Source organism: Tauraco erythrolophus, unplaced genomic scaffold (assembly GCF_009769465.1).
Source record: "Tauraco erythrolophus isolate bTauEry1 unplaced genomic scaffold, bTauEry1.pri scaffold_47_arrow_ctg1, whole genome shotgun sequence".
In the NCBI taxonomy this organism is placed as follows: domain Eukaryota; kingdom Metazoa; phylum Chordata; class Aves; order Musophagiformes; family Musophagidae; genus Tauraco; species Tauraco erythrolophus.
In genome coordinates, this window is record NW_028238616.1 from 427,695 (window position 1) to 455,193 (window position 27,499).

The 27,499-nt window shown below is 44.6% G+C and overlaps 1 protein-coding gene across 1 annotated transcript in view; it reads left to right on the forward strand.

Moving 5' to 3' along the window:
• The window catches only part of LOC104370442 (aldehyde dehydrogenase 1A1), a 34,480-nt gene extending 20,218 nt beyond the window's left edge, over positions 1–14,262 (forward strand). Inside the window, exons 5-13 of the mRNA XM_086630716.1 lie at positions 51–111; positions 2,133–2,261; positions 4,995–5,108; positions 6,715–6,817; positions 7,291–7,475; positions 8,295–8,459; positions 10,018–10,175; positions 12,874–12,948; positions 14,190–14,262. Coding sequence (XP_086486842.1) covers positions 51–111; positions 2,133–2,261; positions 4,995–5,108; positions 6,715–6,817; positions 7,291–7,475; positions 8,295–8,459; positions 10,018–10,175; positions 12,874–12,948; positions 14,190–14,262 — 1,063 coding nt within the window. The remainder of the gene's footprint in view (positions 1–50; positions 112–2,132; positions 2,262–4,994; positions 5,109–6,714; positions 6,818–7,290; positions 7,476–8,294; positions 8,460–10,017; positions 10,176–12,873; positions 12,949–14,189) is intronic.
• The last annotated feature ends 13,237 nt before the right edge of the window (positions 14,263–27,499 follow it).

The window sequence follows — 27,499 nt, forward strand, 5'->3', positions numbered from 1 at the left end:
TTCTGACAAATACTTTGTCTGAATGTTTAATTTATTTCTTCTTCCCCTAGATGGAAACTTTTTACCTTTACAAGACATGAGCCTATTGGTGTGTGTGGCCAAATTATTCCTGTAAGTTGGAGCCATTTATGTAAAACAAATATTCCTGTTACAAATGAAAATGCTTTTCAGATTTTATCTATGCAAGTGCAAGTGAAGCATTACCAATCAGAAACTTTCAGGTCCTGAAAGACAGAGACCATCCTGAGTACTCATCCAATTCTGCAACATGGAGTGTTTGATGAGTCAGTCTGGTCCAGCCTTGTCTCTCTCCTCCTTATATATGTAGGGAAAATAAATCTCAAAAGATTGACCGACGGATTAGTTTGAAAGACAGAATTGTGTTTTGTTGGAACTGAAAGAATTGGAGATAAACAAATAGAAGAGGGTGATATTTACAGCCTATAAGCAATAAGCTCTTGAGGCCCCGGAATATCTGTTCTGCTCTGTACATCCAGCATCCAGACAGCTGGATCTTGATTTATAACTGAGATTCATTCACCGTGTTGATGGTACAAGTAACAACACAAAGAATGTGTCCAGTAAGCACAGTGACACTGAGCTGTATGTTCCCAAGCTCCTGTTAGGAGTGTCTAAATTCCCAGTTTTGAAGTCACTTTCTTTAAGTGAAGATTCAAAAGGCCTGCCTGAGTCTGAACATCCACATCACTGAGGAACTTAACTTTTAAACTTACTAGTGAGGTCTACACAGCTTCAGTGGGTTGTTTTGAAAATGTTTATGTGCACAATATGCTCCTCATCCACCCACCTCTTTGCACATGGTAGGTATGAGCAGCCTGACCTGACCTGCTCAACAGCTTTCCAGATTCTGAAACAGGCAGCTTGTCTGTGAGGGTTACTCAGACATGTGGATCCCAGAGAGGTTCCTGATGTCTTTCAGCTGAGCTTGCAGATTTGCTATCTCTTCAGACCACCACATCGATTTAGGGAACATCACTGGAATATGTTTGGATCCAGCCTCCAGGAGAGCTTGGGAATCTGCTGGTTGAGATTCTCTTGTAGGTCAGGCACAAGGTATTTCAAGTAAAGCACTCAGAATTGAGATACACTAAAGAAATAGAAACACACTATATGGCCACTTTTAAATAAAATTCCATCCTGGAAGTATAAGCAGTTAGTAAAAATACTGGCTTCCCTTAAAAAATGTTTAACAACTTCTGAGTATGTCCTTGTTTTCTCTCCATTGAAATGTGAACACACTGAGGTGGAGGTTTTTACATAAACCAAAAACTTTGAGGACTCTGTGAGTGCTGCGACAGTTTTTGCTGACTCACCACTTCCCTTCTGCTCACACAGTTCGACTTTAATGATGAAGATAATTCCATGATCCCTCACTTTGTGTTGTTTGTGCTCCTGTTATTTTTGGGGGTGGGGTGAGTCTGAAATGAGATAAGGAGGAAGATAAAGAACAGTTGCATGTATACTCCTCCAAGCCTTTCTGGTGTCATAGGTAACTGTTAACTGCCTTTTTCCCCACTTTCATAAAGATTAAGGCACGCTGCGTCTTTTCTGCTGAGGTTCATGATCTCAATGCTTCCAAAACTTTTAGAAATAGCCTCAAAGGGGCAGCTCATTTTTCCCCCAGCAACATTGCCCCTCATACTGCTGAATCTGGGGTCCAAAGGAGTCCGTTGCTCTGCAGTATGGCTCCACTGACCTCAACAGAGAGCTGCCGGTGAAACCTCCAGGGAAGAGGGCAGGGGCAGCATCACGTTACTGTCTTGTCTCCCTTAGAAACCTGAATTGATGATGGATGTGAACATTTCAGTGAAGAAAACTCCCAATTTCACCACTATCCAGCAACTTTCTATAAGGCTTTGTTAGAGAAGTGCATTATGTTCTCTTTAGGTTTTAACTAAAACCTTGGGTCCCCTGGATTCACATATACCAAAATCACTGATCTTTCTATGACATGGCTTTGCCAGTTGCTTTGTCAAAATATCTTCATTCTGAAAAGAGTTCAACGAAGAGTTCTGCCACCCAGTCGACAATATGCGCTATTACCATAGAAAAAACAAAGGCATTTTGGTGATGTTTTAGAAATAGGATACACCTTCTCTTCTGTCTTTCAGTGGAACTTCCCGTTGATTATGTTTGCCTGGAAGGTAGCCCCTGCCCTTTGTTGTGGAAACACGGTGGTTGTCAAGCCAGCAGAACAGACTCCACTGACTGCCCTTCACATGGGATCCTTAGTTAAAGAGGTGAGTCGTCTACAACAGTTTTTTTCCCCTCTCAGAAATGTAAGAGTGTGCTGCGGCAGAAGTGCCGCAGAGGTAATATAAGCCAGGCTGTCCTCTGCAAGGACTTCTCATTGCATGTCCAGCCTTGTACTATGGAAATTACCTTACTGTATATCAGTGAAGCAAATCCAGGGCAAAAGCATCCCTATTGTTCAGCCTACTTCACATACGCAAAAATGCACAATAGCAGTTTAGTACCCCCCATTCCTTGACAAACGTGTTTGTATTACAAAAGCACAGCACATTTCAAAGTCAAAAGCAAACAAGGAGTCAAGAGCAGAGTACTTAGAGGTGGGTGGCAATGGCTTTATTAATATAGTTATGACAGAAAAGGACCCGTTTGTACAGTTAATTATTATTTTTCAATTGAACAAACTTTTCACCCAGCTGCATTTATCATTAACAGGGAGCTGTAAAATTGAACTGGTAGCTGCTGCCAAACTCGTGAGCTCTCTTCATGCAGAGACTGGGAGGACGCACTTTGTGCTTTTGAACAGTCATTTCTCCAGTGTTCCCAAAGTTCTATGGGCCGTCGTGCCCAACACAGCAAACACACAAAGGACGGTTAAATAGTTTCACTATCTTGCTTCCCAATAAAATCAACAAATGTAATCTCACATTGGTCGGCACAGAGGTCAATAATCACCAGTGCAGAGTGTTAATGGCAATGACTCGGCACATTTTGTTATTCCGCATCAAAACTATGACTCATACTGAGCGTGCTGACCGGTTATGAATTAATATTTCACAGAAACTAAACGGCTATCTGGAAGGAGCAAAGTCCTGCTATTATTGCATCACATGGTAAATGCTATTAGATAATACTGGGGAGGAGTTGTTAATTTTTAACAATTACCAGAAAGTATGTTTCTCTGAAAAAGCAACTTTATAGTGGAAGTACCTCAGATCTGCTCAGAATCTAATGAAATATCTATTCTGATTTCCTGAAAGGAGGGCTCATAAGTGGGAATGGGACCAGTGGTCCATTTTGTATGCACACTTAAAACATGTACAGAGTGATAATGACTGGTGTAACACCAGAGTATTTTCAGTAAAAGACAAGATGATTCTCATTTTACCCGTTCGTTCAGTGTTCAACTGGATGAGAAGCTCAAGTATAGAATTGTTAAATGTCTTTTATGTATTGTCTGGTAGATACTGTGGATCTTTAAAAAAGACAAATGTCTTTAAAGATTTGTTCACCCAAACACAGTGGAGTTTTAATTTACACCCACATTACCCAAATAAAGTCAGAGCCCAAATCCCTGAGTGATTAAAACCTCAGTGATCACTTCAGTAGCTGCTTTAGACTTGTTGTGAAATGATCTGATTATCTAATTTCAGTCTCTACTTCTCAAGTGTCCACATTTTAAAAAAATATAGTTACTTTTGGTAATCCTCACTGTCTTTCTTCATAGTCTCCACAAGACTCCTTTGCTAATATGTAGAGAAGAGCTTCTAATACAGACGTGGAAATTAAGTGCCCAAAGTGAGACAGTGTGAATTAGTGCCATAAAAAATATTCTTCTCACTTTTCTCTACAAATTAAGTATGAAACACAATGCTAAGCCAAAGGAAGGAACCTCATTGTCTCATCAATTCCAGGGCAAATGTTAATCTGGAATATGAGGTGAGCATAGACTGTGTCTGAGCATGAACCTGTAAGGAAGCAAAGTTAATTGAAGAAAAGTAATTGTCTAGTGCCCATTACACAGGACATAGAGGTTTAGGAGTTGTGACACCAGCTGAAATTCACCATTTTCCAAATGTAAACGGAACCTTTGCATGTAACTCCAAAGTCCTCTTTAATGCTAAGAAGAGGCTCATTAAAGTCATAACACAAGAGATGCATTTTTTTGGTCTTTTAATTCTATGCTTGCTCTGAGGCCCCATAGCTGCTTCATAAGCCATCAGGAAATCCAGTCACACCTCACCAGTCTGTGGGAGTTTGCCTGACAAGCTGGTGGAAGAAATTAACTTATCTGCCTGTGAATGGAACACAATTAATACAGAATTGGTGGGAAACGATAGGTTTGAGTTGGCCCAAAGGAAAAGCCTCTTTAAATAGAATATCTTCAAGATGCTGGAACTGTGCCTATCTCAGGTAGTCAACTTTTACTTCTTGGTGGCCCATTTGCCTCTTCTGTGCTGTAAGCTCTCATCTTATCCATTTTCTACTTTCAATCCACGTCCACAGTCAGAAGCAAAGACATTGAGTTTAAAGTACTACTCCCATCCTTTTTCTTAATAGAATTTCAGTGTAAGTCACCAGATCATTAATTAAATTCCATCTAGTGTGAGGGATAATGAGCAAAAGTCAGCAAGCACACAGGATGATGACTCAAATAGCTTTAGTGAAGAAGACATGAAAGTAAGCAATATTTTCTTTACATATTTGACAGAGGAGAAAAGAAAAAATAAATTCATTCCTTGGTAATGGCACGTAAAAGGAACTAAAATAAAATGTTCACTTTTTTTTTTTTAAAAAAGAGCCAATTCAATAGTTTAAAAGACACGTGAGGGAAAGAGGATATAAATCATGTGAGAATGAACACGTTGGGGCTCGAGGGCTGAGAATAACTGTATGACTGAGAAAAGGTGGCTGGAGAACTGAAAAGGGAAGTAAGACTGTGAGACACGTTCTTCGAGTCATTGTCCTTCCTCAGATTTACCAGGTTCTCTCTTCCAATTCAGGCAGGATTTCCACCTGGAGTTGTGAACATCGTGCCAGGCTTCGGCCCCACTGCTGGAGCAGCAATTTCTCACCACATGGATGTAGACAAAGTGGCTTTTACAGGCTCTACAGAGGTACTATAATGAAGGCATGAAAACATAAGCAGGAAATGTGCCCCTCTGATTCTCAATAATGATTTAATGTCTAACTTGTTTTATGTAACTGTTTTAGTTTTTTTTTTCTTTTGGCTGCTGTTTAATGATTTGTTGGTTATTGTTAACTTTAAACATATTTAAACAATGTTTATATTGCAGGAAAGCCCTTCAAACAAAGGCACTCCATGAGAGACAATAAGTTCTAGCATACCAAGGCTATTTTTAAGTCCTGTTCTTTAAAAAGAAAACATTTTCATAACTGTTTGTTGGCTTCTTTTTTTAAGAATAATTATTTTTAAAAATGCAAATGGTGAAACAGTCTGTGCTTCATTCTTTTTAATAACAACATGATGGTAGAAAGGTACTTCAGAAATTTCATTCCTGGTTCTGCACACACTTAGGTCAGGTGATGGCTTTTTGGTATTTGAAGGATACTGAAGATCATCTGTGTGGTATTAGAAGTGTATCTGAATGTATATCAGTTTAATAATTGAGAGGAAGGTCACTCTTAATTTTCCCTACCTGTCACTCTAAAGAAACGTGAGCGATATGATCAAAGATTTCTCAATGCAGGCATTGTATGACTATATCCTTAACACAGGACATTGTATTATCTGTCTATATGCACACCACGTGGAAGAGCTACCAACTGGTCTCTTAACTGCTTGGACATACACTCCAAAGATAACTATCCTTGCCTCGTGTAAAGGATCAGTATACACTGGGTACAGGAGTGATGCCGACTGTTAGAAACCTTTAGCTCTCAACTAATGGGAAAACAACCCAAAACCCCCACATCTGAGAAATAACCCACAGATGTTCCCAATGGACACTAACAACTACAATTCCCAGAGCCCCACATCCCTCCAAAGGCAGGTGGACCAGAGGGTGTATCTGTAGGTTTTGGTGACTGTCCTCTTCTGACAGTGTAAGTTATCAGCGAGAAATGAAGGCAGGAGAGCTGCCAGAGGAAGGAAGCTCTCTGATGGTCGCTACACACCAGCAGTTACAGACCACGAGCACAAGGGCTACAAGCATGTTTGCCCTTCACCGTTTTTCCAGGACAATCCATTTTAAGCAGCTCCTTTAATTCTGCAATCAATGGAAAGAAGCAGGGTGGGGGTTTTGCCTCTCTCCTAAGGGAGAAACTGGAACAAGGAAGAGTTGAGCAGGCAGTGCGGACAGCTGCTTGTTCTGTCACACATTTTGTGCATCAAAGGGCTTTGCCATGTATAAAACAGAGGAATTCCAACCTAACGGGAGTAACTGGCAGAGCAGAAATCAGTGCCCACTTTCAATTACAGATACAAGCAAGTAGAGTGGTGGTAACCAGAAAAGCACCAGACATCTTTGGCAGTTAAATGAGTGTGTCCAGGGAAAGCACTCCTGGTTGGTAGACCAAAGTCACCTGCACCCTGACTCTTCTTTTCAATTAGTGTTTTTTTTTAACTTTATTTTTCATTTCTGCAATTACTGGAATAGTAGACAGCTGAGAAGTGATTTTTAGTTTTCAGGAACTCAGAGAAGTATTATTGATGTCATAATAACCTTTTTGGGATTAAGGCGTCCTCTCCTTACCTTTTAGGTTGGAAAACTGATTAAAGAAGCAGCAGGCAAGAGCAATCTGAAGAGAGTTACTTTGGAACTTGGAGGAAAAAGTCCTAACATTATATTTGCAGATGCAGACTGTAAGTAGCATTTTTCTTATACAAATCTACTACTTTTTCAATTCCCATCTTCTTTTTTTTTCTTTGTCTATACATTATTTGTATCTGTTTAATGAAGGAGCAACTTTAAATGTTTTCTGCTCACACCACAGTTTTAGGTTAGATTGCCATCAAAAATTGTTGGCTCTTGAATGGGTGTGAACCATTAGGATTATTAACTTTTCTAGCTGAATACCCCTCTTCGTACTGCTGATAGGGCAAATAATGTTGAAACAATATTTGACATAGAACAGCTGGATTGTCTGGGTGTGCTGTGCTTCTCTTGGTAAGAGTAGTGTTGGACATAAGTAAATGGATGAATATTTGTGTTTTAAAGGGCCATAAAACCCAAAAGTGCTAAAAAGGGAAATGAGATGATGAGACAAAAGTTTGTAAAGAATTGATGATACGACCATTCAAGTTTACGATCTGATGAACTCTGCGTTTCTTTGCAGTGGACACCGCTGTGGAATCGGCACATCTTGGTCTGTTCTACCACCAGGGACAGTGCTGTGCAGCAGGATCTAGAATATTTGTGGAAGAGCCTATTTATGATGAATTTGTTCGACGGAGCATTGAACGAGCAAAGAAGTACACTCTTGGGAACCCTCTGTTGCCTGGTGTGCAGCAAGGCCCTCAGGTAAGTAATTTTACACTTTTCCCATATAATTGTGACACGACAGCACAGTTTAATGTACTTCTAAAGCTGTTGCATTAGTTTCAAGACAAGGTACAGTTGTCTAGTGCTTAGTCTGAACGACCAGGAGGAAGAAGCTGGAGTGATGGTTGGTTGTGCCACTGTCATAGGCTTAAGGGTGAGGTTTCTCTCTCTTTCACAGTTTCTTTTATGATGGAATGGAAACAATTACATAGAACTGAAATGCTTTGAGTAAGCTCCAATGCACAAGCTGTAAAAGTGCAAGTACGATCACCTGCACTGAAGATTGCTAAATTCTACAAATTCTATCCACATTATATTCAAATAGTGCTACTGTAAGAGAGTAGCTTGAGAAAATAAGATTTAATAGTGTCTTTTTCTCCTTTTTCAAGGTGTTGATGTTTCATTATATCACTTTCAGTTTTAGAATATTGCACAATTAAAATACATCATTTCGTATTTTTTTTCTGCTTATGTTAAAAAGTTATGTCAAGAGTTTCCCCATTAAACGAATGCTAAAATGCAACATTAAAAAGCAGTGCTGTCACAATGCTGTGGATTCAGTGGATCACATTAGAGCACTGTTAAATTAGTTTTCATCTGGAGTCTTATTCCCGTATGAACTTGTACTGCAGGATATACACTTTATTGGCAGAGCTATTATGCAGGGCTCTCCAGCACCTCCACTTCGGCACACGCAGTTGAACAAAGCTGCAATATCGTTAGGGTTTGGTTAATGAGTTAGAAGAACAGTTGTTATCAGTGTGTGCTGTTTCATCCCTGTAGTATCTTTTAATTTAGATCGATCAGGAGCAGTTTCAAAAAATCCTGGATCTCATTGAGAGTGGGAAAAAAGAAGGAGCCCAACTGGAATGTGGAGGAGGTCGATGGGGAAACAAAGGTTACTTCATCCAGCCCACGGTTTTTTCCAACGTCACAGATGATATGCGCATCGCCAAAGAAGAGGTGAACAAATTCTTGGCACTCTGTGCTCTCACTGGAGATTGTTAGTTTAAATTTCTGTACAAAATACCCATTTAGAAGGTCAAGTGGCTACATAAAAATGCTTTCAGTAAATCTGTCATTCCTTTCTGGTGGTATTTACAATGCTTTTCTTGGTTTCTGATGTCCATTTACCAACTCAGTGGAGGTGAAAGGAGTATGAGGTTGGCCAGCCAACAAAAGCTCCAGCTTAAGCAAGCAGTAGAGAAGAAATGCTGAGTTTCAGGTTGTTTACATCACCCTGTCCTGTCCATGTCTCACATATTGGAGTTGCAGTAACCTGTAACAGAGAAGTAAACCTTGAAGACACAGCTTGTGAACTCTTTGCACTGCCTAAGGAGCCACTTAGAGTTTGGACAAGACGCGCACCTAGCAGCTACTTTGCGATAAATTAGTTGGACTGTGTTTCCACAGGCGTGTTGTCGGTGGCAATTCCAGCAAAGCAGTTTTACCTCCACAGGGTAATTGAACCCAGATGAGTTTGCAGATGTGTCTACATAATGTTGAAGGAGCTTTTATTGACCGAAGTAAGGTGGCAGTGATAAAGCAGCAGAGAGCTGTGAAACAGGAGAGAGCTGTATGAGAAATAATGTGGATTGTTTCTGCTGGTCTGGGAGGCAGTTAGGAAACTGCAGAGTTCTCTTTCTTCAAGGATTTGTTGGTTCCTTTGGGTCAGCAGTACAAGTACACTATTTGGAGTGTATTGAATAATGACACCTCAGAGAGCCAGGGCAATTTAAGGAATATCCAGGTTCTGAAGCTCACAGCTTGAACAGTGGAGGAACGTTCAGTGGTTTTCTGATCTATATAAATCCATTCCTGTAACTCTAGTTAGAAACCAACACTAAACACTTTCCAGGAAAATCAAGTGGAAAGCTGGTGATCTATGGGAAGGTGAGAATTGAGAGGTGATGCCCTCCTGCCCTGCACAGCCTTGGCACTGTGTAGTGGGCATGGGCACCTCTGGCTGAGAGCACAGAGTGGGGGTGACGCGAAAGCCAAGCCTGAGGGATGATTATCTCACATAACACTCACAGAGAAAGCAGAATTGGTTGTTGCCTCATTGTGTGGCTGTCTGCAGAGATAAAAGTCTAACAGAAAGTTCAGGGGAAGGACAAGTTGAATGTCTTAACTCTAAAACTGGAGCTGACCAATAAAATACCAGTTCCTTGGTAACCAGTATAGATATGTAACACTGTGACTCCACACTAATTGATTTTATGGTGGGTGTCTTTTCATCTTTATGTATTTGTTTTCATCATCTATTATTTCATGTATTTATTTATTGTTTTATTAATCGTTTTAAGATAGCTATCTTGATTTACTTCATACTACAAAAAAATCTTGTATTTATGTGGATTTATGGTCCTTATTAGAACTCTGTTCTGAGATGGACGGACACTCTTGACTGAATGAACTCAGGAATAAGGCCATGTGACAGAAATGAATTTTAAAAATAGAAATTATTTACAATAGTGAGCTATACTAGTCCACTTCATACGTTTATCTGTGTCTGAAACAGATATTTGGACCTGTTCAACAAATTATGAAGTTTAAAACCATAGATGAAGTTATCAAGAGAGCAAATAATACTACCTATGGCTTAGCAGCAGCAGTTTTTACCAAAGACATTGATAAAGTGCTGACATTTGCAGCTGCTCTTCAGGCTGGATCAGTGTGGTAAGTAACGGCTTTTTTGATTCTTCCATCAGAACTGCGAGTGCCAACGGCATTAATTGAAAGACATTTCAACATTTCGAGTGATGCATTTTTATAGTTCAATTCCTTGTCATTTTTAGAGAGGTGGATTGATGTCATCCTCCTGTACCTCTCTTCCCCTCACCTTTCCATGTTTATGTATGTTATTAAATAAATACTTACTGTAAGTCTTCACAATTGTCCTGTAAACTTAGTCTGGAAAAGGGAATCGACTTGCTACAAAGGAAAGGAGACAAAAAGGAAATACAGTAGGAGTGACACTTTCCTTTCCATTGAAGATCTGGGGATAGCACAACACACACTTAATTTGCAGGGATCGTTTTCTGTCCTGTCTAAAGATATTAATTATCTGAAGTTTTGTGGCCATTTACCTGGGAAGAACATCTACATGTAATGGAAAAGACTGATAAAAAGAAGTTGAAAAAGGAAGGAAACACAAATCGGGGAGAACGGCTACAAGAGGGAACCTACATGGAGCCGGAAAGGCAAAGGCTGAGAGACACAGGAGTGAAAGCTCAGAGGAACTGCAGAGTCTAATGACTGTCCCTGACAGACACCTGCATTTCACTACAGTTATCTCAATGCAGCAGAAAGAGAACAACCAGTTTCACTTGAACACAAAACCTGTGTGTTTCATTGACATTTTATCTGAAAGAACTTGCAACTAGCACAAAAGTGTGCCCAAGTCCTGTGACCTGAAAACACATACTTTTTAAAAATGAGTTAACGATTTTGACCCAGGAGTTGATGTACTTTAAATAGAAGAAAGATTAAAAGATAAGCAGAATCTGATTTTTACTCTTATGTGATTGCTGTTCTGTCTAGGAATCCTTAACTATGAGCAGAACCACTTTTGTTGAAACCAGTAGACTGGCAGCAGCAGAAATTATAAGATATGCAAATAGAGAATATCTGATTTGATAGTGTCGCAAGACAAAAAGAGCTTCTCAGGGAGCAGGGTGCACACCCTGCCAAAACTCTTCATACTACAGATTCCCCTGTAAAACTCCTTTCTTACTCATTATTGTATTTTTGTTCTCCACCACATTACAGATTATGGTTTAACATTGAGTAGAACCAAACAAAGCTTCCTAAATATATAGAATCATAGAATGATAGAATGGTTAGGGTTGGAAGGGACCTCAAAGATCATCCAGTTCCAACCCCCTGACATGGACAGGGACACCCTCCACTACACCAGGTTGCCCAAAGCCTCATCCAACCTGGCCTGGAACACTGCCAGGGATGGGGCATCCACAACTTCACTGGGCAACCTGTTCCACTGCCTCAACACCCTCTGAGTGAAAAATTTCTTCCTTATATCTAATCTAAATCTCCCCTCTTTCAGTTTAAATCCATTGCCCCTTGTCCTATCACTACACGCCCTTGTAAAAAGTCCCTCTCCAGCTTTCCTGTAGCCCCCTTTAAGTACTGGAGGGCTGCTATAAGATCACCCCGGAGCCTTCTCTTCTCCAGGCTGAACAGCACCAACTCTCTCAGTCTCTCTTCATAGGAGAGGTGCTCTGGCCCTTGGATCATCTTCGTGGCCTCCTCTGGACCCGCTCCAGCAGCTCCATGTCTTTCTTGTGTTGGGGACTCTGGAGCTGAACGCAGTATTCCAGGTGGGGTCTTGTGAGAGCAGAGTAGAGGGGCAGAATCCCCTCCCTTGCCCTGCTGCCCACGCTGCTCTGGGTGCAGCCCAGGACACAGTTGGCTTTCTGGGCTGCCAGCGCACGGTGCTGGCTCATGTTGAGCTTCTTCTCACCCACCAGAACTCCCAAGTCCTTCTTCCTCAGGGCTGCTCTCAATCCATTCTCCGCCCAGCCTGTCCTTGTGCTTGGGATTGCCCTGACCCACGTGCAGGACCTTGCACTTGGCCTTGTTGAACTTCATGAGGTTCACACAGGCCCACCTCTCCAGCCTGTCAAGGTCCCTCTGGATGGCATCCCTTCCCTCCAGCGTGTCCACAACACCACACGACTTGGTGTCATCTGCAGATTTGCTGAGGGTGCACTCGATCCACCTGTCCATGTCTCCAACAAAGATGTTAAACAGCACTGGCCCCAGTATGACCCCTGAGGAACACCACTCCTCACTGGCCTCCACGTGGACATTGAACCGTTGACCACAACTCTTTGAGTGCGACCATCCAGCCAATTCCTTATCCAACGAGTGGTCCATCCATCAAAACCACGTCTTTCCAGTTTAGAGACAAGGATGTCGTGTGGGACAGTGTCAAATGCTTTGAATAAGTCCAGGTAGAAAATGTCAGTTGCTCTTCCCCTATCCATCAATGCTGTAACCTCATCATAGAAGGCCACCAAATTCGTCATCTGAATATGCTGAAGTGATCCTGAATTTATCTATTGGGAATGTACCTGCAGAAGACGGAGCTGTGACTAGTCTTTGGTTCGAGAGCTTATGCACTAGTTAGGACGGAGTTTTATCATAACTATCAGAGAAAGATGTGACTATAACATTACCTGAAGACCCTTCACAAGTGTCAGAACACTGAACTATGTGTATTTTTGCAAATAAATTACTCAGATGCAGTTTGTGAAATCACCATATGTTTTTTTACAGTCTACATAAAACCACTGATTTTTCAGAAGTGAAAAGTTGTTTGGCACCGTTAAAGCTAATTTTCCTGTTCTTCCAGGGTTAACTGTTATAGTGCAGTGTCTCCTCAGTGTCCCTTTGGAGGATTTAAGATGTCAGGAAATGGACGAGAATTGTAAGTAAATGCTCTTAAATATGTCGATGCACAGGAACTACAAAATTAAATTCCAAACCCCAACTTTAAATATTCCTAACTAGGATGCACAGTTTGAGACTTCGTCAAATTAGGCTATATAATATTTAAAAACTCTGTGTTGCAAGAGACAATGTCAAGCAAAGAATCCTGCTAGAACACAAATAAGAAAATTACTTAGATATAGACTTTTTCAAAATGACCATTTTAAGTAGCTTGAAGACTACTGATATGAAAAACTGATCGTTGTGTTTACAGTTTACAGTTTTTGCATAAATATAGAAAGTGTCATTTGTATGAAGATATAGATGTGTGTCTTTGTGGAATCCCCTTTTAGTGCTGGGTTTTTAAAATACATTTCAAAATCCTTGATTCAAACAAGAGTTTTTATTTTAAAAGTCTCGTGACAACAATGTTTTTACAGTACGTTCCAGCTCAGTGAAAGGTTACAACAAAAAAAAATCCCTGTATAATTCTTGGAATGATAGTACCATTATGAGTTACACTACGGAATGTCATGTACTAACAGAATGCCTCTTCAGAAATTAAGACAATCAGGAAACATTTTCCCACGGCACGAGAGCTGTTTTGCATACATGTGTCTAGTAAGATGTTGGTGAGAACAGGATAACATTATACTGTAGAAAACCCTTGTTCTATAAAACAATCAATTATGTCTAAATAGTTTGTGTCAGGTGTCAAACATCCAGGCACACGAGCTTCATCATGTAAAATGTACAGGTGGACTCGTGCTAATAACACGTCAGTAAGATTTAAGGCTTTTTCCGTGTCTGGGAGATACCACACTATATTAGTTATATCCCCCGTTTACTTGATATGAAGCATCTATTCTTTGACTCCGGAGAAAACTGACATGAGAGGAAAGCCATTGCAAATAACTTGTAGAGCGTGCTCGTGAAGATCTATCATGTGCCTGATCTGCTGCACAGAAACTCAGTTTCGGAATGCGCTAAATTGATTAAAAATCATTCTTTTGCCCAGAAAGGAAATTGCTCCCTCTCCTACTTTTCTCGGGAGACAGTTGCTGTAGCTTTTCGAAAGGCTTCCAGCAGCAGTCTAGCTGCACAGACGTCTTCTGAATAAGTTCAGTGTCCTTGTTGCACATCTGGCCAACTGCACAGCACCACTGAAAATCCCATCTGGGACATAACTCATATAAAAAGCATCAGCGTAAATATTGCTCTCTGTTCTCTTTTATCTAGGGGAGAATATGGCCTTCAGGAATACACAGAAGTTAAGACTGTCACAATCAAAATCCCACAGAAGAACTCGTAATGCTGCTCGAGGTGCAGAATTTAACATTGTCAAACACATCCGAAAAGCCCATCTGAATCCTGAGAAGATTTAGATCCCAAATAATTCATGAATCTTTTTGCTTTCTGATTGTATAAGAGGTACTTGCTTACATATAATGTTGAAAATTTTGACGTGATTAACTGAGAAAAGGAAACTTTACTGTCTGGTATGTAGCTCGCATTTGGAAATTTGTGTTCAGAAAGAACTATTTTTGCTCTTCAGTGGAAGGTCTCTGTAGTGCTATGAAAATGTTCCTTTCTCAATATATTCTACATTTGAATTTACGTGCTCTTCTAAGTGTCTTCTTTGTATTTTCTTTTTTTGTGGCCTTAACAGAGTAATTAATATAATGAGTAATTAACAGCTCGATGCTTTTTTGCGTCTTTCAAAGCCAATAGACTTCCACGTGTATTTCTTAGACCACTGAATTAGTTCATCATACTGCATAATGTAATCTGGATAAAATTAAACAAAATATCCCCTCTATTTGAGGGTAGAATGGATCACAGAATCACAGAATGGTTTGCGTTGGAAGGGACCTCAAAGATTATCTTGTTCCAACCCCCCCTGCCATGGGCAGGGACACCCTCCACTACACCAGGTTGCCCAAAGACTCATCCAACCTGGCCTTGAAACACTTCCAGGGATGGGGCAGCCACAACTCCTCTGGGCAACCTATTCCAGTGCCTCACCACGCTCAATGTAAAAAAATTCCTTCCTTTGATTTGATCAAAATCAGTTCAAATTTCAGTTTAAAAAGCCATTGCTTCTTCTCTTATCACTACTCGCCCTTGTCCAAAGCCCCTCTTCAGCTTTCCTGTAGTCCCTTTAGGTACTGGAAGGCTGCTAGAAGGTCTCCCCAGAGCCTTCTCTTCTCCAGGCTGAACAGCCCCAACTCTCAGCCTGTCTCCATAGCAGAGGTGCTCCAGTCCTCGCATCATCTTTGTGACCCTCTTTTGGACTCACTCTGGAGACGTAAAGGGTAAGGAACACCCTCTGGTTGAGTCACCAGGTTCAGAGTGCTTGCTTTCTAAACTCCTGATGGAGGCAAGGTGTGGCCAGCTCCAATCCTTGTCTCTGCCTTGGACAAGGGTTTCTCTCTAATGAAGTCATCTACACAATGCTTATCACGATTGAGTAGCTAGAGTGTTTCATTAGCATTAATTCAGCGCCCCATCAGTCCCTTCCTCAGGATCTGTTGTGACTAAGGGATCTCTCCGCCTTGGGCGAGGAAGGTTCTCTCGGTCTCAGATCAGGAAGCTCCAACCTTGAGAGACTTCCCTGCTCAAGAGGAGAGTCACTTAGCATGCAGTCCAGCTGCAGTTCAAGGAGAGCTCCCATCGGGCCCATCCTGATGGTGGTATTTATGGAGGGAAAGCGTTGGCTGCTCATCTACAAGATGGACGTCTTCCTTGTAGCTCTGCTGTCCTGTTCCGTACTTGGTTCTCTGGCATTTCAAGTTTTCAAAACCACCTTTTGGAATATTTTTCCAAGGCATCTTCGCTCCCTCGTACATAAGCCAGGAGCTTTCCAGCTCACAGGTTGACCACACGCCTTGAGGTCTGTTGCTCCTTAGTCACTCTGACCCAAAGTATGGTGAGGGGTCAAGTGTGGGACTAACAGATGAGCTGGAAGCTGCTCATCAGGAATGTGTCAGAAGGTCCTGAGATGTTCCTCCGCCCCTCAGGAAGCATTTCCCTGGTGCAGGGCAAGGCACAGCAGCACCCGTCCTAGCTCTGTTCCCCACCCCACCAGACCCTGCTCTGATCCAGGTGCTCTTCAACCCTTCTGCTGTCCTTCACCATCTGGAGAGAGCACAAGGACATGTGACTGGAGAGTCAGCCATGCCAGTCCCTCCTCCCAGTAATCCCCATCCCACTCAGGCCATTCCCATCTCTCAGCTAGAGCCCTTGTGGAGTGGCTGAGGTCCAGAGTGTGGTCTGGGGGTCCTGAGACCCCTCTGTCTGCCTGCCAGGGTCCAGATGGGCTGAGGTCTTCTTCAACACCCTTGGGAGCGAAGAGGGGAGAAGGCCCTGGAGAAGAGCCCTTGGGGCCTTTGTGCTGGAGGGCGGGGAAGGACGACGCAGCTCCAGGCTACGGGCCCTGCGGCTTGGGGGTTGTCCTCACCAAACACCAGACAATCCTCCACTGGTGGATCTGGATCATGTGCTTGAGCTGTTCCCACTTCAGCATCTCTGCCATGGCGAGGAGGCCTTCCCTAGATAACTGCAGAGCAGCAGAGGATGGGAGATGGCACCACGGACCTGGCATCCCTCCCCTCTTAACCAGGCTACCAGCCATTCCCAGACAGCCCCAGAAGTATCTCATGCTGCCAGCCAGCAGAAGAGGTTCTCAAGAACCATGGGCCCGTGGCTATAGGCAGTGAGGGCCACAGTGTCAAGAAGCACCAGGGCAGAATGGAGCCAGTAGCACCCTCCCATGGCATCCCCCAGTGGAACACGTGGCTGCTGCTGCTGAGACTTGCAGGATCAGGTAGGGCAGGTCTGGGAAATGTCTGTGCCTGCTGCCAGCAGCCCTTGCTCATGATGCTCAGGACACCGCCGTGATGCCATTGGGCCCTTCCCCATATCACCGGCCAGCTTTGAAATCTGCACCTTGGCCACGTTCTGGGTCTGGTCGCTCATGCGGAAGAAGAGCGAGACCAGCACTCTCCACACTTTCTTCTTCTCCCTAGACACCACAGCCTTCATCGGGTCTTTGAAGAGGAGGAAGGAGAGCTCTCGCAGCTGTCTGCAGTCCTGGTAGGGAGGAGGACAGGAGGGCAGGACATGATGAGTGAGGGCATTAACACGGCTGATGGGAGGGAAGCTGCTCAGGGGTCAGATCCTGCACACAAGAGCAAAGACTCCCTGGTTGCTTAGTCACCCCTTTTTCGACCAGCTCAAAGGAGACAATGGGTTGCTAACCCTTCAGGCCTGGAAAGCTCCCCCAGGCACCCACTGGCTCCGTCCATGGCAGGGAAGGCGTTGGGAGCCATCACCCAAGCCACCATGTTGGCCAACATGGCTCTGCTCAACACCTCACTCACCGTCTCAGGTATCTCCGAGGAGGTCATGAGACCCAGAAGCACCAGCGAGTGAAGCTCTAGGTTTGGACACCTCAGGTACCCCTGGAGTGGTGTTGAGCAGCTTGCAGTGCCGCCATCATCGCAAAGCAACGATCTCCATCAGCTCAGTTGGGAACCTGGTTGGTTTCTTGTTCTGGAAGAGCACCAGCTCCAGCATGGCTGCCTCGGCCACATGGCGGTGTGCCCAGCCCAGCGGGGCCAGTTACGGGCTGTCTCAGGGGCAAGCAGCAGAGCGCTGAGGTGGTGTTCTCCATGGAGTAGGGAAGAGTGTGGTGGGTCTGGGCAGGTTTGGCCAACTTTGGCTGCCGTGGGCCTGGATGACTCACTAGGGCTAGGAAGCGTGGTGGGAGGGAGAGCCCCGCTCCTCGGGGCTGTCCTGCAGTTTTCCATGGGTCTGGCAGCCAGAGAGACTCTGGGCCCCTCTCCCCACATGCGACAAGCCCTTGGGGACCTGTCACGTAGCGGAATGTTGATCAACATGGCAAAGACCAGTTGCCTGGGATAGGACAAGTAGGGCGTCCAGGCTCACGTTGCGCTGGCAGGTTCCAGACTTTCATGGATGCACCTGGAGAGGACACACGTGAAGATGGTGCTGCCACTGGAGTGCAGCCATTTCCTCAGCTGCCACCACGGAAACTCGCCCTCCCTCTCTGGTGGCTCAAAATGGCTTCAGGTGCCTGATGACCCTCCTGGCCACCTGCTTGTTGTAGGTGCTGGAGTCCCTCACGGCTTTGATGGCCACGAGGATGACATCGTTCTTCTCACCATGGTCGGGGTGACGACATCGTGGAGCAAAGACACCGAAGATGTGCTTCCCTTTGAACCTGTTGATGCTCCGGAATGTCCTCTGACATTGTCCTACCTAAATGAAGGAGGAGGGGACATGGAGAGGTTAGTAGGACGTAGCGTTTTAGACAACATCTCACGAAATGCTGAGAAGAGATTTAGGGTAGGAATGGCCGAGGCGGGGGGGTTAGGACACTCAGTCAGGGGAGGAGGTGGTGGAAACAAGAAGGACCTCAAGAATGATGGAGACAGACAAGAGGCACCTGCCTCAAATGTCTGTACACGAATGCTCAGGGCCTGGGGACGTGGAAGGAGAGCACAGGGGAGAGAGCAGGTGGGTTAGCAGCAAAAGACAGGTGGTACTAGTGGCACGGTAGTGGCAGCTGAGGGAGAGGAAGTGAATGTAGTCTTCCTATTTGCAGGATAGCAAGATATAAGCAAGCCTTAAAGAAAGGGTACGAGTCATAAAAAAAACACGCCATGACCCTCAAAATTAGAATTTTGGACCCAAAAATAAGGGTTTAGACTCTAAAAGTGAAACTTCGGGCCTTACAGAAAGGCTGCAGCTCATAAAAGACAGGTTTGAACCCCCAAGAGGAGGATTTTGGACCCAAAAATAAGGGTTTAAAATCTGAAAATGAACTGGTGGACTCTAAAAAAAGGCTATGGGTCATAAAAGACAGGTTGGGACCCTCAAAATCAGGATTTTGGCCCTAAAAATGGGGCTTTGGACACTCAAAAGGATGGGCTGGGTGCCACAAATGACGCTTTGGACCCTCAGGATGAGGGTTTGAGCCTCCAAATGGAGCCTTGGACCCCCAAAATGGGGCTTTGGAAATGAAAATGAGGTTTTGAACTCTGAAATTAGGTTTTGTGCCCTCAAGTGATGCTTCAGTACCAAAAACTAAGGCTTTGCACCCCAAAAACAGGTCCTTGGAGGCTCAAAGTGAGGCTTTGGGCCCTCGCAATTGCAGGCCAAATCCTCAAAAGGCATCTTTGGGTCCTGAAATGGGACTTTGGATGCTGAAAATGAGGCTTTGGATGCTAAAAATGAGGCTTTGGGCCAAAAAATGAGCCTTGGACACAAAAATGAGCCTTTGGACCCTGGATTCAAGGCTTTGGACTCTACAAATAAAGCTTTGGACCTTCAGACTTAGACTTTGGGCCTTAAAAATGTCACACGGGCCCTTAATATGAGTCTTCAGACCTTAAAAGCAGGGCTTGGAACTTACGAATGAGGGCTTGGACCCTAAAAATGAGACTTTGGATCCTAAAAAGGTGGTTTTCAACTGCAGAATCAAAGCTTTGGACTCTAAAACAGAGGCTTCGGGACCTGAAAATGAGGCTTTTGGCCCTAAAAGTTGTCTGGAGCATCAAAACGAGGGTTTGGACCCTCAAGATGCATTCTAGAGCCTAAAACCCACTGGCTGGATTGTAAAAACGGAGCTTTGGACCTTGAAAATGAAGCTTTGGACACTAAAAATGCACCTTTAAAGTTGAAAAAGAATTCTAAAACTACAACTGAGCCTTTTCACCCTACAAACGAGGTTTTGGAGCCTAAAATGAGACTTTGGAAGCAAACCCTAAGAGTTTGGAAAGGCAAAATGAGGCTTTGGACACTGTAAACTGAGATTTGGAGCCTCAAAAGAGGCTTTTTGCCCAAAAAGTGAAGGTTTAGACCCTAAAAGTGAACTGTGGGTCCTTAAAATGAAGGCTGTGGATAAGAAAAGACAGTATGGGACTCACAAAACAAGGATTTTGTCCCCCAAAATGAGAGTTTAGACTCTAAAAGTGAAACTCTGGACCTTACAGAAAGGCTGCAGCTCATAAAAGACAGGTTTGAACCCCCAAAACGAGGATTTTGAACCCAAAAATAAGGGTTTAGACTCTGAAAATGAACCGGTGGACTCTAAAAAAAGGCTATGGGTCATAAAAGACAGGTTGGGACCCTCAAAATCAGGGGTTTGGCCTTAAAAATGGGGCTTTGGACACTCAAAAGGATGGGCTGGGTACCACAAAAGACACTTTGGACCCTCTAAACGAGGGTTTGGGCCTCCTTCCTGTCAGGAATTTCATGAGATACAAGCAGAACGAAGGCACGATTGTTCAACTGGGATAGGCTGACACCCTGCATTTGCAGGTCCTGGGGAGCAGCTCTACAAAAGCGGTCCTGGTGGTACTGGGAGCCTGAAGCCAAAACATGATCCCGCCATGTGACTTGGTAGCAAAGGCAACCAGCAGTGTCCTGGAGAGTATAAAGAGAAGCCTCAGCAAAAGAGTGAGGGAGACAGACAATCGTCTCACTGATCGTAACACCTGTACTCTGTTCAAGTGCGCTGGGTTTGGCTGGGATGGGGTTAACTTCCTTCGTTTTACAAATTGTTCCTATATCATTTCCGTCTTTATTTGTACCTTCAGCATCAGTTAACTTTTTCTACCACTTCCCAAACATTCTGGCAAGCTGGGATTTGGTTGGATACTGTGTTTTTATAAATATTCAGTGATATTGCTTGTCGTCGTGCCAACTGCACCAATTTGTTGTGCATTGAACATTTTAACACAGTTATGATTTAGCAACAATTCAAGATTTGTCAATGGTATGAAGTAAATCAACCTCATGAGGTTAAACTTTAGCAACACTTGATGATTAACCAATCTAGAGATTAACAAGACAGTAGGATGTGTTATAATTAAAACTGCAACTTAATTACAGATTTGAAATGACAACATTCACACTAACTTACTACAAGGTATCCTAAACCAAAATATATGTATGTACGTATGTATAAAACATAAAGCACACGGACAGAAATATTTGCACCCAGTGAAATATAGACATGCACACTCATGAAGGCAAATGTGCATATTCAAACACACAAGTAGGCAGAGAGGTGGATGGAGGAGGCTGGCCTATAGGTAAGTTTCCCTCTCGAGTTTAGAGTAAATACTCACAAAGCATTGGCATTCCTCAACGGCGATTATGGAGACTTGAGGATACTTCACCTCGCCCTTCCAGCGTTTTTGTCAGCAGATGATCCATGGAGTTATCACGTGTGATAGTTTGATGTGGGGGGGGTGTTCTGGTGGCACAGGGAGCAAATCCCCTCCCCTGCCACCAGAACACCCCCCCCCACATCAAACTATCACAGCACGTAAGAGGCATCCCAGCCTAAGGGAGATGCTGCTGTGATCTAGGAGAGCTCAAAAGGTCTTGCTTAGAATGACTATTTACAGGGTCTGAGATAACTGACTTTTGTCAGGTACTTTCCCATTTCAGTCACAATTCATGTTAGGTAATCCTTGACAACTTCCAGGATGGGCTGCAGTCCAGATATAAGGGGTTCCAGGTATGTTTGCCACGCTACAGGGAAACAGTTGCAGTTAGGGAGTGTCTAGCTATCCCAACTCACTGTACTCGTACCTGGGACAGACAGGTACCAGACTGTTTCAACTCACTGCTCCAGTAAATGAGACTAGAAAGTGCCACATGGTCCTGGCCCGCTGCACTTGCAATTGAAACAAGAACAATGTTGGCTGGTGGACAAGTTGGAGCGAGTCCAGAGGAGAGGCACAAAGATGATCAGAGAGCTGGAGCACCTCTCCTATGAAGACAGGCTGAGAGAGTTCAGCCTGGAGAAGAGTAGGCTCCGGGGAAACCTTCCAGCAGCCTCCAAGTACCTAAAGGGGGCCTACAGGAAAGCTGGAGAGGGACTTTTTTCAAGGGCATGTAGTGAGAGTACAAAGGATAACGACTTTAAACTGAAAGAGGGGAGATTCCGATTACATATAAGGAAGAAATTCTCCACTCTGAGGATTGTGAGACACTGGCACAGGTTGCCCAGAGACGTTCTGTATGCCTCATCCCTGGAAGTGTTCAAGGCCAGATTGGATGACACTTTGAGCAACTTGGTCTAGTGGAAAGTGTCCCTGCCCATGGCAGGGGTTTGGAACTAGATGATCTTTAAGGTCTTTTCCAACCCAAACCAGCCTATGATTCTACGATTAACTACATCCCTCTGATCTTGAGAATCCACTTGGTTTTTAACTATCCAGTTACCACCAATGAAGACCATAATGTCCATCCATCTAGTGTCCTAGCTTGGACACTAGAAAATTTGAGCGGATGATTTCTAAAGCCTTGATGACTTTCAGATAGAAGACCACCACTGCTCTCCTGAGTCCAGCACAGAAAGCAAAGAGGATGGCCACAATGTACCCTGGGTAAATCCAGTCACCTGCTCTTTCAGACACCCAGAAATGGGATGTGAGTGGACACGCTCTGGGGCACAGCCTTTCATTCCCCTGCTCATCTGTTGGTTGTTATTTAAAGTTGCATTGAACATGTGGGTGCTGCCAGTAATGAGGGAGAACCTTTTGTCTCCATAACCTCTCCAAGATGATGGAGAGTGGCCTCACTGTGACATCAGGCTGCTCTCTCAGCTCCTTGGATGTTGCCCCTCCTATCCCACAGACTGGTAAAGGATTGTATTTGCTCAAGTGACCCCTGACTTGATCCCCGTTCACCACTGGTTGTTCTCCTCCCCAGATCTATCTATACCTGCTCTCAAATTCAGCAGTGGCCACACATTGTCTTTGTGTCTTCTTGAACTGTTCCCAAAGTAGGAAGTACGCACTATGGTGTCCTTGAATTGCCTTTCAAGTTTCAACTGACTTTCAGTCTGGAGTATTGGTGTGCTTGGAGGATGCCGTCCTTGAACAGCAGCTGTACTGAGCACTTCCACCTCGCATTGGCAGTTCATTCCACCAGTGTCACAGCTCTGTCTCCAACAATAAGAGCTACAGCTCTTTCTCTCTGCCTGTGCCTGGGAGTATTGCAGCACATTTGGGCTGAAGCACTCCAGCTGTGGCCTCAGGGACACCAGGAGGGAGCCCAGAGTGGAGAAACAAAGTGCCGCCCTTGGGCTGGTCCTCTGCTACTGACGTGGGCTGGGCACCTGGGATTGAGGGAGCTCATAGCAAGTGAGAGGCAAGGCACTGCCTTGCAGGAGCCAAGGGCTTGCAAGAGAAGTGAGATGTTAATATTAGTCGTGAGTGGAGGATGCTGAGTTCTGACTGTGGGAAATCTTAACAGCCGTTGACACGATAATTCTGTGGTTGCAGGACATTGAATATGCAGGTGCTGGAGGGATCTCCAAAAGCTGGCGCAACTCACAGCCTGCGAGATCTGTAAGTACAGCTCTCACAGTTTCTCTAGCGTAGAGGAGAAGGACAACTTGTGAAGCAGGGCTTCCCTGCTGCACCATCAGAGCAACAGGGCATGATGTGTCTGAGTGCATGTGTCTCCAGGAGCAGCCTCCTGAAGCTGGCACAGCCCATGTCTAATATGGTCTGTCAGGAAGGATCTCAAGGATCCTTTGATGTCTATAAAGATGTGCTCCAGAGCAGGGAAGCCCTACCACATCATCAAAAGGACAAGACATGATGGCTGCAATCTCCCCAGCTGGCTACTGGGGTGTGAAGGCGGGTGTGCAGCCACAGATGTACAGGGCTGAACTTCTGAGAAGAGTTGGGCTTATTGTGGTTGGTGCGTGTTTAGATTTGGGGTGTTTTGTGTTCATTGTGGTGTCCTATGTGCAGATCTTCAGGGCCGTGCTGAGGATCCTCTCTGAGCAGGGACGGCACAAAGCCTTTTCCACGTGCCTCCCTCACCTGGCTGTGGTCTCCCTGTTTCTCAACACTGCTTTGTTTGCCCACCTGAAACCCTGCTCCGTCTCCTCCTCAGCTGTAGATTCAGTGGTTACTGTGCTGCACTCGGTGGTGCCTCCAGCAGTGAACCCCCCCTCATCTACAGCATGAGGAACCAGGAGCTCAAGGGTGCCATTAGGAAACATTGGACATTTTTCAAGAGTGAGAAATTTACCACCTCTCTCCTTAGATGACTCTCACAGTATCCGATTCAGTGTTTTTCTTTTTTTTTAAATAGTTTTAGTCATTATATTTGTCATTATTGCTGTTGTTATTGTCGTTCATTGTTATATTCCTAAACAAATGTTTGCATTCCTTTCACTACACCTTGGACATGTACCTACTTTGTGCCACCTGGTTCCCTTATGAAAGTGTGTCTAACACTGGCTCACAACTGGGCTCTTTCATGGCATATCCATAATAGAATGGGATTTTCTCAGTGCAGTGATTTCATGCTGGGCACTTTCTCCAAAGACCCCTGAGGAACTGCACCCCTGAAGTTCCTCTTCCTTTATGTGTTCAGGACTAAACTGTCCTTTGTGCCCTTTTAGAGACATTGGACTGGATTTAGGAGTCACCAGTTGGTGTCTGGTCACAGCTAAAAAGCTAAACTGTGGGACACTCCCAGGGCTTTCACACAGGTGACACTGAAGACACCTATCCTCTGGGAGGGGAATCTGGAGCTGTCTGGAGGGCAATTTTGTTCTCCAGGGTCAGGAAGTTCCTGGGATTGTGTTGGAATGGAAGAGTTTGGCAAAGATGGGGTTTGAGGCCTGAAGTACAGGACATCTGCAGACTTCCTCTGGGCATTCTCTCACCCCTCCCCACTCCCAACAGTCTCTTTCCCACCAGCCCTTCTAGGAACCTGTGCCTTGCCACAAGCAGTACAAGAAGACAAAAAGATGGAGGTGAGGGTCTCTACATCATATGCTCATAGGAAAATTCAGGGGGGAATAGAGCTCAGGTGGCCTGAAGTCCACTGCCCAGCTCCACGCAGGGCCAGATCTGAGGTCAGACCAGGTGATTCAGTAGATGTCAGCATCCACAGAGAGAGTTTACACCTGAACCAGGCATGTAGGCCACCATTACAGACCAGGCATTTGACCAGCTGCATAAACAGAGCCATCGGCACACCATTCCTCCTGAGAGTCCTGGGACCATCCACCTTCTTCTGCAGAAGAGTGGGTTGTTTGCACGTTCCCTGGCAAATCTCCAGACCATGGGGTGCTTTAGCCCGTACGGAGAATTGAAAGAAACTGACTTGGGCACAATCAGCTTAATTGTTAAAAGAGAGGGAGATGGAGGGATCTCAGAGCTTCCAGGTTCCTGCAGGATATTTAAGGCCTCTGAAAAGGAGCTGAAGAGAAGAGTTTTGAACTAGTATAACCTTTAGATCATGTCACAGAATCATTGTCCTGGTTTTAGCTGGGACAGAGTCAGCTCTTCTTTTTAGCAGCTGGAAGAGGTCCGTGTTTTGGTTTTACTCAGAGGCTCGCTCTGAGAAGAATGCTGATAGCAAGTTGATGTTTGTGGTTGGACGTGAGACTCCAAGGACTTTTCAGTGTGCCGGAATGCAGAAGCACGGCGGGATAAGGGGGGGGCATAGATGGGACAAGGGGGACACGATTCCCCTTGTGATTTGTGGTGGAACTTAAGATTGAGGCCAAACTGGCCAATCAGTATTCCATATCATGCAGCGCCATGCCCAGTATAAAAGTGAGGGGCAGCCGGACAGAAGGGCTTTGGCACTTTGGCTCTTTCGCCGCTTTTGCTCTTTTGCGCTTGCTGCGCTTTTGCTCTATTGTGTTTTTTTTTCTCTCCCAGCACTCCCACTCTCGGAGTACTCTCTCTCTCTCTCTGCCCCTCTCTATTTCGGGGCCTCGCGTTCGTCCGGGATTGCAGCTTCAGGACGAGACGGGCTGCGAATAAGAGGGGGTGGTGAGCACCTACCCTGTGTATTAAATCATCTGTATTAAATTGTTCTCATCTCAACCCACGGGTTTCCCCTTTCTCCTTTAATTCTCTCTCTCATCCCTGGGCCTGGGGGAGGGTGAGTGACTGGCTGTGTGTGGGGGTTCAGCCTAACCCACAACAGTCTTAACTGGCGCCCAACGTGGGGCCCGAAGGCGTTGAGATAACGATGTTGCTGGCTGGAACGCTGTTTGTTATGCTGGCATACATGTTACCGGACATTCATAATTTATTGCCTTATTTACCCTATATGATGTTAGGCGGAATGTTTATGCAGTTTTCTGGCTCTGGGTGTTGGACCGGCATGAAAAGTACGTTATCGGTAATGAAGGGTCTTGCTATACTGTACGGTGTAACTCTGATAAGATCATCGGTGCTGGGACCGGCTCAGTCTTTGTATTCGGCAGTGCAGAGGGGGATGGTGATGTGGAGCTCGTTTATTAATTTTGAGCATCGCCTGGCGGATATCATCGCCAATTATACCGGTGACTTTTCATTCACAAAAGCTTACATTGATTTTGATAACGCCGAACATCGTTGGAATAATTTAACGGGTTTGATTGTCCTGCAAGGTCTCCTGAATATATGTTTAATTATACATATATTCAAAGTCAATCGGCCATTTAGGGGTGTATATCAATTTATTTCTTGGGTTATTGTGCTTGCCATCTCGACTCCCATGACAAGCACTATAGCTACTCAGACTACAATGGTATCAGTTGCCCCCGTAAGGAAAAGAAAATGTATACAAAAGTTAGAAGATGAAGAAGAGCAATCAGGGCCATCAGAACAACCAGACAAAGAAGAGCAACCAGGGCCATCACAACAATTGGAGGAAGAGCAAACGAGGAAATGTGTGCGAAAGTCAGAATGCAGAGGAGAGGATGATGATGATGAAGAGCAACCAGGGCCATCACGAGAAATAAAGCGGGAGCGTTCTGTTTCGCCCCAGAGAAAATCTCAATGGAGGAGGAATGACATCATAGATGAGACGATAACCACCAGATCTCTAAAAATGAGCGAGCTGTGAGATATTCAAAAAGATTATGGCCGTCTTAGAGGTGAGCCCATTGTCACTTGGTTGCTCAGATGCTGGGACATGGGAGCCAATAGTCTGGAGTTAGATGGTAATGAAGCCAGGCAGCTGGGAGCCCTTGCCATGGATGGAGGCATTGATAAAGCAACTGGAAGACAGACACAAGTTCGCAGCCTCTGGAGACGGCTCCTGGCAGCTATAAAGGAAAGGTACCCCTACAAGGGCGAGGTGCCATGTAATGTAAGCAAGTGGACCAACATAGAAAAAGCTATTCAGTATCTGAGAGAACTGGCTGTGCGAGAGTTGATTTATCTTGACTCGAGAAGCGGACCAAGACTCGAAGATCCAGATGATGTCCGGTGCACACGACCAGTGTGGAGAAGATTATATGGAGTGCGCCAGCAGCATATTCCACCTCATTGGCAATAATGGACTTCGGAGGTGATGAAGCACCACTATCCGTAGGTAATCTGGTCACCTACCTCCGACGATATGATGATACTACTTCTATAAGAACCCATGTTGCACCTGTGGAAAAGCTGTCTGAGGAGGTCCGAGAATTAAGAGAAAAAGTAGATTTCCCATCATCTGAACGTTCTAGAATTTCAGCTGTTAGAACCAGGCGTTAC